This window comes from Electrona antarctica, assembly GCF_951216825.1.
Source record: "Electrona antarctica genome assembly, contig: scaffold_163, whole genome shotgun sequence".
Taxonomy (NCBI): domain Eukaryota; kingdom Metazoa; phylum Chordata; class Actinopteri; order Myctophiformes; family Myctophidae; genus Electrona; species Electrona antarctica.
In genome coordinates, this window is record NW_027638387.1 from 247,308 (window position 1) to 268,922 (window position 21,615).

Sequence of the window (21,615 nt, forward strand, 5' to 3'; positions counted from 1 at the left end):
GGAAAAGAGACGGGCTATAGTCCCTCGTCTCGGAGCGCATGCTATAGGGTGCCATTTTTCTCGATTAAGGAGGATTTGAATTTTTTTTGAAAATAACGGAAAAGCGACAGGCTATAGTCCATCGTCTCGGAGCGCATGCTATAGGGTGCCATTTTTCTCGATTTCGGAGGATTTGAAAAAAAGGTGAAGATAACGGAAAAGCGACAGGCTATAGTCCATCGTCTCGGAGCGCATGCTATAGGTTGCTATTTTTCTCGATTTCTGAGGTTTTGAAAAAAAGGTGAAAATCACGGAAAAGCGACAGGCTATAGTCCATCGTCTCGGAGTGCATGCTATAGGGTGCCATTTTTCTCGATTTCGGAGGTTTTGAAAAAAAGGTTTAAATAACGGAAAAGCGACAGGCTATAGTCCATCGTCTCGGAGCGCATGCTATAGGGTGCTATTTTTCTCGATTTCGGAGGTTTTGAAAAAATTGTGAAAATAACGGAAAAGCGACAGGCTATAGTCCATCGTCTCGGAGCGCATGCTATAAGTTGCCATTTTTCACGATTTCGGAAGATTTGAAAAAAAGGTGAAAATCACGGAAAAGCGACAGGCTATAGTCCATCGTCTCGGAGCGCATGCTATAGGGTGCCATTTTTCACGATTTCGGAGGTTTTGAAAAAAAGGTGAAAATCACTGAATATCGACAGGCTATAGTCCTTCGTCTCGGAGCGCATGCTATAGGGTGCCATTTTTCTCGATTTCGGAGGATTTGAAAAAAAGGTGAAGATAACGGAAAAGCGACAGGCTATAGTCCATCGTCTCGGAGCGCATGCTATAGGTTGCTATTTTTCTCGATTTCTGAGGTTTTGAAAAAAAGGTGAAAATCACGGAAAAGCGACAGGCTATAGTCCATCGTCTCGGAGCGCATGCTATAGGGTGCCATTTTTCTCGATTTCTGAGGTTTTGAAAAAAAGGTGAAAATCACGGAAAAGCGACAGGCTATAGTCCATCGTCTCGGAGCGCATGCTATAGGGTGCCATTTTTCACGATTTTGGAGGTTTTGAAAAAAAGGTGAAAATCACGGAAAAGCGACAGGCTGTAGTTCATCGTCTCGGAGCGCATGCTATAGGGTGCTATTTTTCTCGATTTCGGAGGTTTGGAAAAAAAGATCACTGAATATCGACAGGCTATAGTCCATCGTCTAGGAGCGCATGCTATAGGGTGCTATTTTTCTCGATTTCTGAGGTTTTGAAAAAAAGGTGAAAATCACGGAAAAGCGACAGGCTATAGTCCATCGTCTCGGAGCGCATACTATAGGGTGCAATTTTTCTCGATTTCGGAGGATTTGAAAAAAGGTGAAAATTACGGAAAAGCGACAGGCTATAGTCCATCGTCGCGGAGCGCATGCTATAGTGTGCCATTTTTCTCGATTTCTGAGGTTTTGAAAAAAAGATGAAGATCACGGAAATGAGACGGGCTATAGTCCCTCGTCTCGGAGCGCATGCTATAGGGTGCCATTTTTCTCGATTTCGGAAGATATGAAAAAAAGGTTTAAATAACGGAAAAGCGCCAGGCTGTAGTTCATCGTCTCGGAGCGCATGCTATAGGGTGCTATTTTTCTCGATTTCGGAGGTTTTGAAAAAATGGTGAAAATAACGGAAAAGCGACAGGCTATAGTCCATCGTCTCGGAGCGCATGCTATAGGGTGCCATTTTTCACGATTTCGGAGGTTTTGAAAAAAAGGTGAAAATCACTGAATATCGACAGGCTATAGTCCTTCGTCTCGGAGCGCATGCTATAGGGTGCCATTTTTCTCGATTTCGGAGGATTTGAAAAAAGGTGAAAATCACGGAAAAGCGACAGGCTATAGTCCATCGTCTCGGAGTGCATGCTATAGGGTGCCATTTTTCTCGATTTCGGAGGTTTTGAAAAAAAGGTGAAAATCACGGAAAAGCGACAGGCTATAGTCCATCGTCTCGGAGCGCATGCTATAGGGTGCTATTTTTCTCGATTTCTGAGGTTTTGAAAAAAAGATCACTGAATATCGACAGGCTATAGTCCTTCGTCTCGGAGCGCATGCTATAGGGTGCCATTTTTCACGATTTCGGAGGATTTGAAAAAAAGGTGAAAATCACGGAAAAGCGACAGGCTGTAGTCCATCGTCTCGGAGCGCATGCTATAGGGTGCTATTTTTCTCGATTTCTGAGGTTTTGAAAAAAAGATCACTGAATATCGACAGGCTATAGTCCTTCGTCTCGGAGCGCATGCTATAGGGTGCCATTTTTCACGATTTCGGAGGATTTGAAAAAAAGGTGAAAATCACGGAAAAGCGACAGGCTGTAGTCCATCGTCTCGGAGCGCATGCTATAGGGTGCCATTTTTCTCGATTTCGGAGGATTTGAAAAAAAGGTGAAGATCACGGAAAAGAGATGAGCTATAGTCCCTCGTCTCTGAGCGCATGCTATAGGGTGCCATTTTTCACGATTAAGGAGGATTTGAAAAAATGGTAAAAATAACGGAAAAGCGACAGGCTATAGTCTATCGTCTCGGAGCGCATGCTATAGGGTGCCATTTTTCACGATTTCGGAGGTTTTGAAAAAAAGGTTTAAATAACGGAAAAGCGACAGGCTATAGTTCATCGTCTAGGAGCGCATGCTATAGGGTGCTATTTTTCTCGATTTCTGAGGTTTTGAAAAAAAGGTGAAAATCACGGAAAAGCGACAGGCTATAGTCCATCGTCTCGGAGCGCATGCTATAGGGTGCCATTTTCTCGATTTCGGAGGATTTGAAAAAAAGGTTTAACAAACGGAAAAGCGACAGGCTATAGTCTATCGTCTCGGAGCGCATGCTATAGGGTGCCATTTTTCACGATTTCGGAGGTTTTGAAAAAAAGGTTTAAATAACGGAAAAGCGACAGGCTATAGTTCATCGTCTAGGAGCGCATGCTATAGTGTGCTATTTTTCTCGATTTCTGAGGTTTTGAAAAAAAGGTGAAAATCACGGAAAAGCGACAGGCTATAGTCCATCGTCTCGGAGCGCATGCTATAGGGTGCCATTTTTCTCGATTTCGGAGGATTTGAAAAAAGGTGAAAATTACGGAAAAGAGACGGGCTATAGTCCCTCGTCTCGGAGCGCATGCTATAGGGTGCCATTTTTCTCGATTTCGGAAGATATGAAAAAATGTGAAAATTACGGAAAAGCGACAGGCTATAGTCCATCGTCGCGGAGCGCATGCTATAGGGTGCCATTTTTCTCGATTTCTGAGGTTTTGAAAAAAAGGTGAAGATCACGGAAAAGAGACGGGCTATAGTCCCTCGTCTTGGAGCGCATGCTATAGGGTGCCATTTTTCTCGATTAAGGAGGATTCGAACTTTTTTTTGAAAATAACGGAAAAGCGACAGGCTATAGTCCATCGTCTCGGAGCGCATGCTATAGGTTGCCATTTTTCACGATTTCGGAAGATTTGAAAAAAAGGTGAAATCACGGAAAAGCGACAGGCTATAGTCCATCGTCTCGGAGCGCATGCTATGGGGTGCCATTTTTCACGATTTCGGAGGTTTTGAAAAAAAGGTGAAAATCACTGAATATCGACAGGCTATAGTCCTTCGTCTCGGAGCGCATGCTATAGGGTGCCATTTTTCTCGATTTCGGAGGATTTGAAAAAAAGGTGAAGATAACGGAAAAACGACAGGCTATAGTCCATCGTCTCGGAGCGCATGCTATAGGGTGCCATTTTTCTCGATTTCTGAGGTTTTGAAAAAAAGGTGAAAATCACGGAAAAGCGACAGGCTATTATAGTCCATCGTCTCGGAGTGCATGCTATAGGGTGCCATTTTTCTCGATTTCGGAGGTTTTGAAAAAAAGGTTTAAATAACGGAAAAGCGACAGGCTATAGTCCATCGTCTCGGAGCGCATGCTATAGGGAGCGCTTTTTCTCGAATATTTTCACTGAATATCGACAGGCTATAGTCCTTCGTCTCGGAGTGCATGCTATAGTGTGCTATTTTTCTCGATTTCTGAGGTTTTGAAAAAAAGGTGAAAATCACGGAAAAGCGACAGGCTATAGTCCATCGTCTCGGAGCGCATGCTATAGGGTGCCATTTTTCTCGATTTCGGAGGATTTGAAAAAAGGTGAAAATTACGGAAAAGAGACGGGCTATAGTCCCTCGTCTCGGAGCGCATGCTATAGGGTGCCATTTTTCTCGATTTCGGAAGATATGAAAAAATGTGAAAATTACGGAAAAGCGACAGGCTATAGTCCATCGTCGCGGAGCGCATGCTATAGGGTGCCATTTTTCTCGATTTCTGAGGTTTTGAAAAAAAGGTGAAGATCACGGAAAAGAGACGGGCTATAGTCCATCGTCTCGGAGCGCATGCTATAGGTTGCCATTTTTCACGATTTCGGAAGATTTGAAAAAAAGGTGAAATCACGGAAAAGCGACAGGCTATAGTCCTTCGTCTCGGAGCGCATGCTATAGGGTGCCATTTTTCTCGATTTCGGAGGATTTGAAAAAAAGGTGAAGATAACGGAAAAACGACAGGCTATAGTCCATCGTCTCGGAGCGCATGCTATAGGGTGCCATTTTTCTCGATTTCTGAGGTTTTGAAAAAAAGGTGAAAATCACGTAAAAGCGACAGGCTATTATAGTCCATCGTCTCGGAGTGCATGCTATAGGGTGCCATTTTTCTCGATTTCGGAGGTTTTGAAAAAAAGGTTTAAATAACGGAAAAGCGACAGGCTATAGTCCATCGTCTCGGAGTGCATGCTATAGGGTGCCATTTTTCTCGATTTCTGAGGTTTTGAAAAAAAGGTGAAAATCACGGAAAAGCGACAGGCTATAGTCCATCGTCTCGGAGCGCATGCTATAGGGTGCTATTTTTCTCGATTTCTGAGGTTTTGAAAAAAAGGTGAAAATCACTGAATATCGACAGGCTATAGTCCTTCGTCTCGGAGCGCATGCTATAGGGTGCCATTTTTCTCGATTTCGGAGGATTTGAAAAAAGGTGAAGATAACGGAAAAGCGACAGGCTATAGTCCATCGTCTCGGAGAGCATGCTATAGGGTGCTATTTTTCTCGATTTCTGAGGTTTTGAAAAAAAGGTGAAATCACGGAAAAGCGACAGGCTATAGTCCATCGTCTCGGAGCGCATGCTATAGGGTGCCATTTTTCTCGATTTCTGAGGTTTTGAAAAAAAGGTGAAAATCACGGAAAAGCGACAGGCTATAGTCCATCGTCTCGGAGTGCATGCTATAGGGTGCCATTTTTCTCGATTTCGGAGGTTTTGAAAAAAAGGTTTAAATAACGGAAAAGCGACAGGCTGTAGTTCATCGTCTCGGAGCGCATGCTATAGGGTGCTATTTTTCTCGATTTCGGAGGTTTTGAAAAAAAGGTTTAAATAACGGAAAAGCGACAGGCTGTAGTCCATCGTCTCGGAGCGCATGCTATAGGGTGCTATTTTTCTCGATTTCGGAGGTTTTGAAAAAATGGTGAAAATAACGGAAAAGCGACAGGCTATAGTCCATCGTCTAGGAGCGCATGCTATAGGGTGCTATTTTTCTCGATTTCTGAGGTTTTGAAAAAAAGGTGAAAATCACGGAAAAGCGACAGGCTATAGTCCATCGTCTCGGAGCGCATGCTATAGGGTGCCATTTTTCACGATTTCGGAGGTTTTGAAAAAAAGGTTTAAATAACGGAAAGCGACAGGCTATAGTCTATCGTCTCGGAGCGCATGCTATAGGGTGCCATTTTTCTCGATTTCGGAGGATTTGAAAAAAGGTGAAGATAACGGAAAAGCGACAGGCTGTAGTCCATCGTCTCGGAGAGCATGCTATAGGGTGCTATTTTTCTCGATTTCTGAGGTTTTGAAAAAAAGGTGAAATCACGGAAAAGCGACAGGCTATAGTCCATCGTCTCGGAGCGCATGCTATAGGGTGCCATTTTTCACGATTTCGGAGGATTTGAAAAAAAGGTTTAAATAACGGAAAATCGACAGGCTATAGTCCTTCGTTCTGCCATTTTTCACGATTAAAACTCAATGGTCGCCAAGGACTTATTTAACTTCTTTTTCATGATGTCCTGGAGCGCCAAGGACGTGTTTTTCGTGTTTTATAACATGGTAAAAAAAAAAAAAAAAAATAGTTTTTGTTTTTAAAAATATATAAAATAAAATAAAATATATATGGTGGCGGTCTGGGCCTTTTGGCGCCCCCTGGTGGCGGTGAATGTTTAAGGAGGATTTGAAAAAATTAGCGCATGCTATAGGGTGCCATTTTTCTCGATTTCTGAGGTTTTGAAAAATAGGTGAAAATCACTGAAAAGCGACAGGCTATAGTCCATCGTCTCGGAGAGCATGCTATAGGGTGCCATTTTCTCGATTTCTGAGGTTTTGAAAAAAAGGTGAAAATCGCGGAAAAGCAAAGTAAAGCGAAAGTATGCGATCCATGGTGACGGACCGCATACTGGTCAAGGTCATTTACTAGTATTATGAAGGTCATTTATACTGGTCAAGGTCATTTATACTGGTCTGGGTCATTTATACTGGTGAAGGTAATTTATACTTGTCAAGGTAATTTATACTTGTCAAGGTCATTTATACTGGTCTGGGTGATTTATACTGGTGAAGGTCATTTATACTTGTCAAGGTCATTTATACTGGTCAAGGTCATTTATACTGGTGAAGGTCATCTCTCTACGGAGGTTTTGAAAAAAGGGAAAATCACTGAAAATCGACAGGCTATAGTCCATCGTCTCGGAGCGCATGCTATCGTGTGCCACTTTTTTCTTATGAAGGTTATTTATACTAGTCAAGGTAATTTATAGTCTCAAGGTCATTTATACTGGTCAATGTCATTTACTAGTCTTATGAAAGTCATTTATACTGGTCAAGGTCATTGATACTGGTCAAGGTCATTGAGCAGTATAAATGACATTGAGACTATAAATGACCTTGACGCACTATAGTGCGCGATCCTTCATCATTGTTGAGGATTAAAACAAAATAATAATAATAAAAAAGGTGAAAATCCCGGAATACGAAAGGCTATAGTCCATGGTCTCGGACCGCATACTACAGTGTGCCATTTTCTCGATCTCGGAGGATTTGAAAGTAGTGGAAAATCACGGAAAAGCAAAAGGCTATAGTCCATGGTCTCGGAGGGCATACTATAGTATGTCGTTTTTTACGATTTTGTAGGATTTGAAAATAAATTGTGAAAATCACGGAAAAGCGAAAGGCTATAGTCCATGGTCTCGGAGTGAACAGAAATCATAAGTAATAAATAGACTTGGTAACCTAACTGTAGGGAGTACAAACACAGTAGAGAACCTGGGGGTTATCATCTATGAAAAGGCAACACAATGAGCAGGAAAAAAAAAGAAACCATGTAAATACATTGAGCAGAGCACTGCAGGGACTTGAACCCCGTTCTGGAAAACCAGGAGTGCCACACCAGTGCCTTAGTTTGTTTTGTTGTAATTTACAGGTCCAATATTTTCATCTTTTTCTCAAATCCTGCAAAATCATGAAAAACGGCATGCCGTCCGAGACCATGGACATGGACATATAGTATGTCGTTTTTTCCGTAATTTTCATCTTTTTTCAAATCCTCAAATCATGAGCTTGTGAGCTTGTAGATCTGATTTTTCCCCTATTGATCCCCTCAGAATAGTGATTCTAGGGTTCATGTCGTTAAATACATAAATGAAAATGGATGGATGTATATTTATCACATTAACGATATGAACAAATTAATTAATACTAAATGAAAAAAGTTGCAATCACAAAGATTTGGAACTCCTCTGTAGTAACACTGAGGAAGCCCTATAGCCTACTAGGGGTCCAGGAACCATGTGATCAGAACCATCACTGGCTCCTGGTTAAATACAGAACCATGTGATCAGAACCATCACTGGGTCCTGGTTAAATACAGAACCATGTGATCAGAACCATCACTGGCTCCTGGTTAAATACAGAACCATGTGATCAGAACCATCACTGGGTCCTGGTTAAATACAGAACCATGTGATCAGAACCATCACTGTCTCCTGGTTAAATACAGAACCATGTGATCAGAACCATCACTGTCTCCTGGTTAAATACAGAACCATGTGATCAGAACCATCACTGTCTCCTGGTTAAATACAGAACCATGTGATCAGAACCATCACTGGCTCCTGGTTAAATACAGAACCATGTAATCAGAACCATCACTGGCTCCTGGTTAAATACAGAACCATGTGATCAGAACCATCACTGGCTCCTGGTTAAATACAGAATAGAGTTCAAAATCCTCCTCACCTACAAAGCTCTCAATGGTCAGGCAGCACAATATCTCAAAGAACTCATCGATCCCTACAATCCTGGTCCTAATTTAAACCGGTCCTAATATAAAACCGTGTGAAAGAGCCTGGACTCTGATTATTGATGATGGATGCAGGCGGGGCAGATGGGCGGAGACACACTGATTGACTGCATTGAATTCAGGCGGTGTCGGACGCCAGTATAAAAGTGACACTTGGATGTTTGTACAGCATCGGAGCACGGCGTCTAGTGGCACGGCACCCTGGGGACGGGAGGGGCCGTTCGCTGGGCCGACGGCGAAGACAGACAGCGAGGGGGAGTTAGCTGTTAATATAGCAGGAGGAGAGACTACCCATGTGGTCTCCTGTATACAGACAGGGCCGGGGAGTTAGCTGTTAATATAGCAGGAGGAGAGACTACCCATGAGGTCTCCTGTAGACACAGGGCCGGGGAGTTAGCTGTTAATATAGCAGGAGGGGAGACTACCCATGTGGTCTCCTGTAGACAGACAGGGGGAGTTAGCTGTTAATATAGCAGGAGGGGAGACTACCCATGTGGTCTCCTGTAGACAGACAGGGGGAGTTAGCTGTTAATATAGCAGGAGGGGAGACTACCCATGTGGTCTCCTGTAGACAGACAGGGGGAGTTAGCTGTTAATATAGCAGGAGGAGAGACTACCCATGAGGTCTCCTGTAGACAGACAGGGGGAGTTAGCTGTTAATATAGCAGGAGGAGAGACTACCCATGAGGTCTCCTGTAGACAGACAGGGCTGAGGAGTTAGCTGTTAATATAGCAGGAGGGGAGACTACCCATGTGGTCTCCTGTAGACAGACAGGGCTGAGGAGTTAGCTGTTAATATAGCAGGAGGGGAGACTACCCATGAGGTCTCCTGTAGACAGACAGGGCTGAGGAGTTAGCTGTTAATATAGCAGGAGGGGAGACTACCCATGTGGTCTCCTGTAGACAGACAGGGCTGAGGAGTTAGCTGTTAATATAGCAGGAGGGGAGACTAGCCATTAGGTCTCCTGTAGACAGACAGGGGAGTTAGCTGTTAATATAGCAGGAGGGGAGACTACCCATGTGGTCTCCTGTATACAGACAGGGCCGGGGAGTTAGCTGTTAATATAGCAGGAGGGGAGACTACCCATGTGGTCTCCTGTAGACAGACAGGGCTGAGGAGTTAGCTGTTAATATAGCAGGAGGGGAGACTAGCCATGAGGTCTCCTGTAGACAGACAGGGGAGTTAGCTGTTAATATAGCAGGAGGGGAGACTAGCCATGAGGTCTCCTGTAGACAGACAGGGTTGAGGAGTTAGCTGTTAATATAGCAGGAGGGGAGACTACCCATGAGGTCTCCTGTAGACAGACAGGGCTGTGGAGTTAGCTGTTAATATAGCAGGAGGGGAGACTACTCATGAGGTCTCCTGTAGACAGACAGGGCTGTGGAGTTAGCAGTGTGATCGTCCACCTCGCTCCGCCAACCTACGGTGAGAGCTGACCAACTGACCAAGAGACTCCAACTTAAATATTATCAGCGGTCAGCGCAGCACGTCGTCCAGCCAAGCATTCCCCGGTGAGTTGGACGGCGTCACAGCTCAGAGGGGGGTCTGAGCTCAGTGAGCTGTTGTATATTGTGTACACGTAAAATGGTAAATGGTAAATGATGCATTTATATAGCTCCTTTATCCAAGGCGCTTTACATAGTGCATTACATTCACCCATTCACACACACATTCATACACCGTTTGCGGCGGAAGCCATGCAAGGCACCAACCAGCACATCGGGAGCAATTTGGGGATCAGTGTCTTGCCCAAGGACACTTCCACATGTAGACAGAAGGAGCCTGGATTCGAACCGCCGACCCATGGATCATTGGACGACCTGCTCTACCTCCTGAGCCACAGTCGCCACGTAATATAGGCTTGTGTTTTATAGTATTTATTATGTGAAGGGAGTTTAATTGTATTTAAGTGCTTTGCATATCGTTGCTGTCGGGAGGAGACCTCTTAAGTCCATTTGAGGTTTCTTTTCATAAATCGATGCTACTGAACACCCTTTATGTCTGTGTGTTGTTATGAACATATTGCACCAATGGAAAGTATCAAAGCGCTTCTGAAAGAACCTCTGAACTCCATTTGATCCTCAAACTGTCAGTAGAAAGACTTAACTCCACTGACTGCAGCTCAGCCTCAGAGCCGCGCGGAAGATGAACAAAAATAACGACAGTGTGTGTGTGTGTGGTGTGTGTGTGTGTGTGTGTGTGTGTGTGTGTGTGTGTGAGTCTGTGCGTGCGTGCGTGTATGTGTGATAATTAAACTTGGAGATCCATTGTCAGTGGAGTTAAGAGGTTTCTCTGTCATTGATAAGAACTATCAATGACAGAGAAAACCACCTAACTCCACTTGAGCTGTATTCGGGTAAAGTGGTGATAATATAATGACACATGCAAGTATCTGATAATATACAAAGTCAAAATACCAACTTTGATGTGGCAGTATTGCTTTGTTTAAAAAATATAAGGTTTTCTTCAATTTCTGAAAAATGTAAAATTGATTTTGTATTAATTTTTTTTCCTGAAAAATGAAGATTTTGGAGTTAAGAGGTTTCCTCCCGACAGCAGAGATATATAACTTACCATCATTATCACTATTATGTTTTATTTTTTATTTTTTTGGATTCTGTAAATTATTTAGCTTTAGGTTATTTCCCTTCATTTTTGTCTTGTCTTGTCTTTTTGTTTTCTTTCATTTTTCTGTCTATAGTATTTTGTCTTGTTCTTGTGAAAGTCTTGCCTAATGCTGTTGATTATACAGTTTCTTGATCACTTTTGTGTAAAAGGGAAAACTTCAAGAAACATATTGTGGGGGGAAGAAATATCAACTTTATTGACACTTCACAGGTTTACATGTGTAAAGATGTAACTTTGACACATCAGTGTATAAAAGTTGGTGAAACATAATTAATTTGCATAAAGCTCCATATATGGTGTTGTTGTTATTCATAAATGGAGGAGGAATAAAAGGAGGAGAAACATTAAAGACGCATCATGTCAAAGAGAAGCTCCAAAAATACTGATTTTTAAAATAAAATAAAATAAACAGTTACTTTTCATCATGGTTTCAATCTTTGAGAACATTTAGGATACTGAGAATAAAATACTTTAGTAGTTCTACAGTTCCTAAAATGACTTTTTCTGCCAATTCTCCATGGGGACTTGAATTCCTGGATATTATTGTTATTTTTAAAGACAGGGGGCCCTATTATGCGTGTCTTAAGTACCAGGTCTTATGACTTAACTTAAGACCTGGAGGCGTGGTCAATGCTGTTTGGCCACTCAGAATAGCCAAATGGCATTGATCACGCCTCCAGGTCTTAAGTTAAGTAATAAGACCTGGTACTTAAGACATGCATAATAGGGCCCAATAAGTCTCAACTGCTGCAATTATTGGCTTATAGTAATGAGACAAAACACATCAAAAACTATCTATGAATTCAAGTGTCCATGGTGAGAGTTCGGTGCGGCCCGGTTCTCAGTTAGGGTTTCGGGTGGTTCTGGGTTAGGGGCTCGGGTCTTGGGTTCCGGGTGGTTCTGGGTTAGGGGCTCGGGTCTTGGGTTCCGGGTGGTTCTGGGTTAGGGGCTCGGGTCTTGGGTTCCGGGTGGTTCTGGGTTAGGGGCTCGGGTCTTGGGTTCCGGGTGGTTCTGGGTTAGGGGCTCGGGTCTTGGGTTCCGGGTGGTTCTGGGTTAGGGGCTCGGGTCTTGGGTTCCGGGTGGTTCTGGGTTAGGGGCTCGGGTCTTGGGTTCCGGGCGGACCGGTGCTACCCTCTATCCCAGACAGGGTGATCATTGGACTGGTGACGGCTGGGTCTGTGGGAGTGTTGCTGGTCTGAGGAGGCTCTTCAGCGAAGGCTTTCTCCAGAACCTTTAGGACGGACCTGCAGCGGAACACGTCCTTGAAACCCTGACTGAACACGTACAGCATCGGGTTCAGGCAGCTGTTGAGGAGAGCCAGGGCGCGGGTTATGGGAAACCCGAAGGTGATCACAAGACCCAGTGTTTCAAAAGCCACAGCATGAATCAGCCAAAAGATGTGAAAGGGGAGCCAGCACAGGAAGAACGCGACAATAATAGCTGCTATGATTTTGAAGGAGTGACCTGATTGGCTGGCCAGCGAGCGGTTATTCCTGAGCCGGTAGATGATGACGGAATAGCAGGAGACGATGACGGAGAAAGGAAGCACAAATCCCGCGACAAAGTTAGTGATGACCAGGCGGAGGTCAGGATCGTTATTGGACCTAAAGACGGAGGGCTTTGTGTACCTAAAGATGAGAAAAGAGATGCTGGGAGCCAAAGCCAGAACCCAGACTCCCAGACTGACCCAGGATGCCTTTCTGACGGTGCGGTGGGTCCGGGTCCACAGTGGACACATCACACACACACATCTGTCCACACTGATGACCACCAGAGTGTAGATACTGGCATACATGTTCATGTAGAAAACCATACCGTCCACGATGTACATGAACCAGCCAAAAGGCCAGTGCTCGGTATCCATAGCTCGGTATGTGATTCTCAGGGTCAGGAAGGCTGTAACCAGGAGGTCGGCCACGGCGAGGTTGAGGTACCAGACGGTGCTGACGGTTTTCTTCATCCTGAAGCCCGTCGCCCAGATGACCACACCGTTCCCCAACACGCCGAGCACCAAGACCACGCTGTAGATGACCACGGACAAGATGCGGATGGATTTGTAGATGTCATAATCATCATCATCATCATCATCATAATCATCGTTCAGATACATATTTTAGCGTGATGATTAAGTTGAAACCGAGTAATACACTGTCTGGATGTTATCTGGAATGGGAATAAAAACGGAGGATTTCTGTAATCAATAGCAGCTGTGCTGCACGGATGCGCACATATGGAGAGGATACGGGTGAGCTTCATTTTTATTGGCTTTTATCGATGTGGGCCTCGACACGTCATCACGCAGCACGTTTTCGTTTTCAGGAAGTAATACAAAAAATATTTTTATGTACTTTTGATATAAAAACACAAAAATGAGAATTTCCCATTTTTTTGGCATCCATTGTTAGGTATGCTCATATGATGACCACGGAGATGGTCTAAAAGTGTGAAAAACGTATTTTTCATTTCACTACACCTTTAATGGATCTTCTAAATTCCTTGTTATTCATGTCCTCACTGTATTGCTTTATACTGCTATAATTTTAATGTTTTATGCTATTTTCTTTTCTCCATTGCTCTGTAAAACACTTTGAGCTGCATGCCATGTCATGAAAGGTGCTGTACAAATAAAGTTGTATTATTATTATTATTATTATCTTGGCAGACAGCGAGCGCCCGTGTTCACACTTATATAGGATGTTTGAAAATAGCCGATCTAACAAAGCTCAAAATGTGCAGAGCTAAATAATTTAGGCCTCATTCACACCTGAGACACATTCTGTGCATGTTGCGTCATGGGCGCCTCAATGCATTTCCAATGGGAGTCACATGGTTTGAAGACACAACATTGTTGCATGGCTGTCTTCTGCCCTCCCCCTCCCCCATGCAACAATGTTTTGTGTCTTCAAACCATGTGACTCCCATTGGAAATGCATTGAGGCGGCCATGACACTGACAGAAATTGATTTATTGAAGATTCTGACTTTCAAATGTACATCATTTTTGTTTTGATTGTATTGCTGTATTGTTGTATTGTGCTTTCTGCTTTGGCAATGTAAACGTATGTTTTCTCATGCCAATAAAGCCCTTTGAATTGAGTTGAATTGAATTGACAGTCCCAACATGCAAGACACAATGGGCAGTATGGGCAGCCCATAATGGGCAGCGTGTCTTAAGTACCAGGTCTTATTACTTAACTTAAGACCTGGAGGCGTTATCAATGCCATTTGGCTATTCTGAGTGGCCAAACAGCATTGACCACGCCTCCAGGTCTTAAGTTAAGTCATAAGACCTGGTACTTAAGACACGCATAATACTGCCCAATGTGTCTTGCATGTGTCTCAGGTGTGAATGAGGCCTATAGAGCTGCTATTTTCAATAAATAAATAAACACACATGAAGCATTTTGAATATTTTTAAACACCAATCTGGTAAGCTAGACATGGTAACGCATGAATTCGTCGACTAAAACTAAGATGAAAATTTTTCATCGACTACCTTTTTCCACTGACGAAATCTAAACAGAAACTACATGAAAACTAAGCTATGATGACTAAAACCAAGACTAAATATACTGACAATTTCGTCAACAAACAAAAACTAGACTTAAATGTTAGGAAGGAACTAGTGGACACGAGATCCAGTATGAGTCAATGGCGTGTAGATCGGCTATTTTCAGCAAGTGTAAAATCAGCCTTTACGATCACATCAAGGCCTGCCAAAATACATTTGTCGACTAAATCACTGTAGATTTAGTTGACTAAAATTGCACGACATTTAGTCGACTAAAACTAACACTAGAGCATTCCAGGTACTAAAATGTGACTATACCGTATAACTAAATGAAAACTATTCCAAAGACTATGACTAAAACTAAAATCAAAATGTTCTGCCAAAAACAACACTGCTCTATGGGTGTGCAAAAAAAACACCTTTTCTTACATTTGAAATGTGTTTTTCTGTGAGCCAAATAAAGTTCATCAGGCAGGAACAACGTAGCCTGGCTAACAAGCCAGACCGAATCAGCCGTTGGCAAAAAAGAAATTGCCTGCCGGCGGATTACGGTCTGGAGAGGCTCAATTGTACGCCCATTTCCTACACCAGAGAACTGGTGTGGCCAATCGGGACACGGTATGCAATATGGGCAGGCTTTGGTACAGTGACGTTCAACGCTTGAGACCTTTGACTGACAGTAGCTCTGACCAATTGCGTCAAAGAGAAAATGTTTGAACCCGCCCCCCAGGAAACAAGATCCATACACAGCATCTCCAGACTCAAATACCACGACAGTGTGATTTGAGTCTGGCTTATTAGCCAGGCTAGGAACAACGGGGCGGCAACTTCCTTTTCCCTCAAACCGATTTTTCTCAATAAAAGCTCCCGTTGCTCCCGACAGGATCCCCTAAATGAAATGGTGCCCAGGCTCATAGGAAACGAGGGGCCTGGGCCATGGCTCAATGGTCCAGCCCATAGACATATATACATAGACGCCTCATTTGCCGCTGCAGTTCATTGGAGCGACGTGTATCCCAATGAAGGCGGAAGTGCAGTGCTGAAGGCTTTTTTTTTTTTTTTTAACAAATCTTTATAACAGTCATGACAATATACATTACAATACAAAACAAGACAAACAAACAAACACAAACAACAAAGTTATTAACAATACAACATCAGAGCCAGGGGGGATTAGATTACTAACAGAAAACATTAAAGAGTGAACACAAAGCAACAGTTCTCCGCATCTTTCTTATTTAGAATTGCTGAAGGCATTTGCTGAAGGCGACCGTCGCTACCCAAGTGACGTCACTCATGTGACTCGTCTCTCGCTGTCACTCAAGTGACTACTGGCCAATCACAGCGCGTCTTTTCCGGGACTTATGTTACGCACGCGGAAGCTTGACAAGCTTCCGCTTTGCTTCCGCTGTTCTTCGCAAGGAATGTCGGGAAAATTGTGCCTTCAATTTTGACACACGCCTCAGAGCCGGAAGGGGCGTCTATGTATATATGTCTATGGTCCAGCCACCTTGGCTGGTAATCCAGTCTGGCAGTGTGCCGCGGGTTCGACTCCCGATCTCACCTTGGCTGGTAACCCAGTCTGGCAGTGTGCCGCGGGTTCGACTCCCGATCTCACCTTGGCTGGTAACCCAGTCTGGCAGTGTGCCGCGGGTTCGACTCCTGATCTCACCTTGGCTGGTAACCCAGTCTGGCAGTGTGCCGCGGGTTCGACTCCCGATCTCACCTTGGCTGGTAACCCAGTCTGGCAGTGTGCCGCGGGTTCGACTCCCGACCTCACCTTGGCTGGTAACACAGTCTGGCAGTGTGCCGCGGGTTCGACTCCCGATCTCACCTTGGCTGGTAACCCAGTCTGGCAGTGTGCCGCGGGTTCGACTCCCGACCTCACCTTGGCTGGTAACACAGTCTGGCAGTGTGCCGCGGGTTCGACTCCCGATCTCACCTTGGCTGGTAACCCAGTCTGGCAGTGTGCAGCGGGTTCGACTCCCGATCCCACGGCCTTCATTGCATGTCTTCCCCCCCATCTCTCTCTCCCCATTTCCCGTCAGCCTACTGTCTGTCCCTCCATACAAAATATAAAATAAAGGCGAAAGCCACAAAAAAACATTTAAAAATAAATAAATATAGGAAACAAGGGTGATGGATTTTTACTAGGGGTGCACGATTAGGAAATTATGACCGATTCCGATATTATACAGAGGACCTCAATGGAAGCCTATAGGCCCTATATGGGATTATTGGCCCAAAGCCTGTTGATAAAGTATTCAATCAATCAATAAATAGCATGTACTCTTTTCCAAGTGTCTGTTTTCATCTGTAAATCATCTGTATTATTTTGAGACCGTTCCGATACCGATATGGAAATGTTATGGCCAATTCCGATTATGCTACTGATTAATCGTGCATCCCTAATTTTTACCAGCTGTTGGCATGTTTCTGAACTGTCCACAGCCCTCCTCTGAGACACAGAGTGAGTAGACAGGTTTCTCAATTGTCCACAGCCCTCCAATGAGACACAGAGTGAGTAGACAGGTTTCTGAACTGTCCACAGCCCTCCAATGAGACACAGGGTGAGTAGACAGGTTTTCTGAACTGTCCACAGCCCTCCAATGAGACACAGAGTGAGTAGACAGGTTTCTGAACTGTCCACAGCCCTACTCTGAGACACAGAGTGAGTAGACAGGTTTCTGAACTGTCCACAGCCCTCCTCTGAGACACAGAGTGAGTAGACAGGTTTTCTGAACTGTCCACAGCCCTACTCTGAGACACAGAGTGAGTAGACAGGTTTCTGAACTGTCCACAGCCCTACTCTGAGACACAGAGTGAGTAGACAGGTTTCTGAACTGTCCACAGCCCTCCTCTGAGACACAGAGCGAGTAGACAGGTTTCTGAACTGTCCACAGCCTTCCTCTGAGACACAGAGGGAGTAGACAGGTTTCTGAACTGTCCACAGCCCTCCTCTGAGACACAGTGAGTAGACAGGTTTCTGAACTGTCCACAGCCTTACTCTGAGACACAGAGTGAGTAGACAGGTTTCTGAACTGTCCACAGCCCTACTCTGAGACAGAGTGAGTAGACAGGTTTCTGAACTGTCCACAGCCCTCCTCTGAGACACAGAGCGAGTAGACAGGTTTCTGAACTGTCCACAGCCTTCCTCTGAGACACAGAGTGAGTAGACAGGTTTCTGAACTGTCCACAGCCCTACTCTGAGACAGAGTGAGTAGACAGGTTTCTGAACTGTCCACAGCCCTCCTCTGAGACACAGAGCGAGTAGACAGGTTTTCTGAACTGTCCACAGCCCTACTCTGAGACACAGAGTGAGTAGACAGGTTTCTGAACTGTCCACAGCCCTCCTCTGAGACACAGAGTGAGTAGACAGGTTTCTGAACTGTCCACAGCCCTCCTCTGAGACACAGAGTGAGTAGACAGGTTTCTGAACTGTCCATAGCCCTCCTCTGAGACACAGAGTGAGTAGACAGGTTTCTGAACTGTCCACAGCCTTACTCTGAGACACAGAGTGAGTAGTCAGGTTTCTGAACTGTCCACAGCCCTACTCTGAGACAGAGTGAGTAGACAGGTTTCTGAACTGTCCACAGCCCTCCTCTGAGACACAGAGCGAGTAGACAGGTTTCTGAACTGTCCACAGCCTTCCTCTGAGACACAGAGTGAGTAGACAGGTTTCTGAACTGTCCACAGCCCTCCTCTGAGACACAGAGGCTGCGTTCGAATTCATTCCCTATGCCCCATATAGTGCACTACTTTGGGGTTCCGCCATTTTGTTATAGTGTCCGAATATGTAGTGAGCATTTTTGCACCCTAATGTAGTGGACTGAAGTATCCCACAATGCACCGGGAATTGTAGGGATCATCCGATGGTCACTACAAAAACACAGCGAAGCAAATCTACCCCATAATGCATTGCGCAAGCTCGCTCTTGAGCGCACATGCACGCGTTTGCGCACGTGCGCTGCTTCTGCATGCATGCGCTCCAACTCAGAAGAGGCAGAAGTTGAACCAGCGAAATAAATCAACACAAATGTACTTTTTAAACTTTCGTTTTCCCCTCTCTTTTCTTCCCTGGCGGATCTCGAAGCTACAGATCTCGAGACAAATGATCTGTGCATTTATTTGCAATTGTTTTACTTTATTTATAATAAAACAATTAATTTGCAATAGTATTACTAATCTGATTCATTGTATCACCCAGGCCCAGCGCATGACGTTAGGAGAGGAATCAGTTGCTTGCTGTAGAATATATTTTAAGTTTTTGGATTAAGGTTGGTGAGGTTGTAAAGCTATGTGCTACTGCTAAAGTCCATTATATATTTTGTACATGCATGTGAGACACATTCATTGTGTCTCCGAACATATGTTTTAATAATATTAATTCATTCCTGCCATGAAAAAATATATGTTATCTAACATTATTTCATTGAATTGCGTTAAATACATTAAAACTTCATTATGTAGGCAGTAATTTATTGGACTGCTGTTTCTGTTAACATCCGTATTGTGAGCAGAGCTTGTAGATCGGTTACTTTTGGTAATTATTTGTACCTGATCTACAAGCTCACAACATGGACGTCGCGTTTCTTATAGATCGGCTATTTTTGCCTATGTTATTTTAAAAGAATAACCTTTTTATCATAGACATAGGCCTAAATGCCTGCAAACATATTTTCATTAACCTATTTTTTCTTTATTCATCCATGAATTTATTTATTTTTTAACAAACTGCCCTTGCAGGGAGGTGAGTGGTGACAGCCTGCAGTCACTAATTTGATACAGTCTGTTCCTAGCAAAAATTCAGCAGCAGCGTTTTGACTGGTTTCTTGTAGTCAGTCGATTCTTCATATCCAAATGAGTGAAACAGCCGGGATGATTTGTTTATTTTTCATACAGTTCTTTATGAGGCGATCTGAAAAAACCCTATGGGGATTACAATGCAAATAAAAAGTACATGAACCCGCGGACCTATAGCGCCCTCTACCGATATTGACGTCAGAGTCGGTGCTCCCCATACAGGGAGTATTGTCCGAATTCATCACTATTTGAGTCCACTGAGTCTGGATCCCCGTATGGGGAGTAGGGAGTAGGGAACAACCCTAGCAATTCGAACGCAGCCAGAGTGAGTGGACAGAAATGGTGCCATCCTACTATAAATGCACCATGTCTCTAGTGCAGCAATGTTGGTGAGTTTGACTTGCATCGCCCTCTAGTGTTGATTACACGGCACCAACAGCTGTCAATGGGTAGGCTAATCACAATCAAAGTGAATTGATCACACTATATGAAAGGTAGCCAGGGCATAGCTTTCCTTTTCGGGTTTATGATCCGATCGGGAGCGGATGATATCGATAACTCATTTGTAGTGTTGTTTTGTAGTCATCAGTCATCTGGAACTATCTTTTCCCTCAATAAAGTGTTCTCAATAAAGGCCGCAGGCTACGAGAGCTTTTATTGTTATTCTTCCGGTTTGAGGGAAAAGGAAGTTCCGGATGATTCGTCCTGCCTGATGACTACAAAACAATACTACAACATGACGTAACAATATCATCCAGCAACGGACTTGAACTCATGCATCCTTCATGCATGAGTGTCCAAGTCGCTCCTTTACACGTGACAGGGGGGAGTTTCCCTGGTTGGACGTAGCGCGTGGAAGGAACACGTTATTCCAACCAGTTCCTTTCCCCTCCATCAGGTGCCCCGGCTGGCCAGGGGGAGGCAGTTTAGAGACCAGGATTACTGCATGTTTTTTGATGCATGTCAATCAATCAATCAAGTGGCACCTTATTTAATTCAAGTGACAGCCAAAAATATATATATTTTTATGTGATCTACTGGTAGATCATGATCTATGAAATGAAATGAAATGATTACTATATTTACCCAGGGTATCTGGGCTAAGCTCAATAACTTGTTTCCAGCCAGGCCCTGCTCATAGAACACATTTCATCGTAGTGGTTCAATGCCTTGTTCAAGGGCACTTCAGCGGTGGTAATTTTAACTTGTCGGACCGCTGATTCGAACTGGCGACCTTCCGGTATCAAGACCGCTCCGCTATCCGTTCGGCCACCGCTGCCACTATACCTTTTGAGCACCCCTGAGATAGTGGTTCTCAAAGTGGGGGTCGGGGGACCCCCGGGGGTTCTTGGAGTCGGTTCCACGGGGTCCTGAAAGGTAACAGTTTGGACGAGGTGTTCACCAGTGTTGTTTTCGTCGACTAAAACTAAGACGAAAAATTTCGTCGACTACCTTTTTTCACTGACAAACTAAATCGAAACTCAATGAAAACTAAGCTACGATGACTAAGACTAAATATACTGAGAATTTCGTCAACAAATAAAAACTAGACTAAAATGTCAGGAAGGGACTAGTGGACAAGAGATCCACTGTAAGTCAAGTTACAAAAATAGCCGATCTACGAGCTCACAACGCGTCGCAGTGCGACGCGTTGTGAGCTCGTAGATCGGCTATTTTCAGCCATTACGGCGGCATCAAGGCCCTCCAAAATGCAGTCGATTAAATCAACTGTAGATTTAGTCCACTGAAATCTTATGATATTTAGTCGACTAAAACTAGACTAACACTAAAACTTTCAAGGTGACTAAAATATGACTAAAACTAAATGAAGTTTCATTGCAAAGACTATGGCTAAACAAAAATAGAAATTTGCTGCCAAAAACAACACTAGTGTCCACCCGACATATAGACAATGAATTAAGTTCCAATATATACACGTATATTTATATAAAAAACATCTGATATGACTTTTATTTGCTCTTATTAAAATAATTTCAAAGTATCGTCAAATAAATGACCAAAAAACAAAGAGACGCAACAGCATATTGAAAACAATATAATACTGAAAACAAATCAAACAATTAATTCATTCTTGTATCAAACAACCTTCATATTATATCCAGGATTCATAGTCGTTTTTGTTTGTTTTTGTCTCGTTATTTTTAATCAAAGAATGACAATATAGCTTCCTGTGTAAAGAATGACAATATAGCTTCCTGTGTAAAGAATGACAATATAGCTTCCTGTGTAAATTCAGAACATTATTGAGTTTGCTTAAATATTCATGGTCGTAATGTTGGTTGATTAAAGCTGAAGAGGAAAAAAA

The 21,615-nt window shown here is 43.7% G+C and overlaps 1 protein-coding gene across 1 annotated transcript; it reads right to left on the bottom strand.

Moving 5' to 3' along the window:
- Window positions 1-12,066: 12,066 nt before the first annotated feature.
- On the bottom strand, window positions 12,067-13,760 carry LOC306918120 (chemerin-like receptor 1; the record flags this gene model as incomplete). Its single annotated transcript, XM_079531000.1, has 2 exons — window positions 12,067-12,997; window positions 13,741-13,760. The coding sequence occupies 2 exons, from the start codon at window positions 13,758-13,760 to the stop codon at window positions 12,067-12,069; spliced, it is 951 nt and encodes a 316-aa protein (XP_079387126.1).
- Between the last annotated feature and the right edge of the window lie 7,855 nt (window positions 13,761-21,615).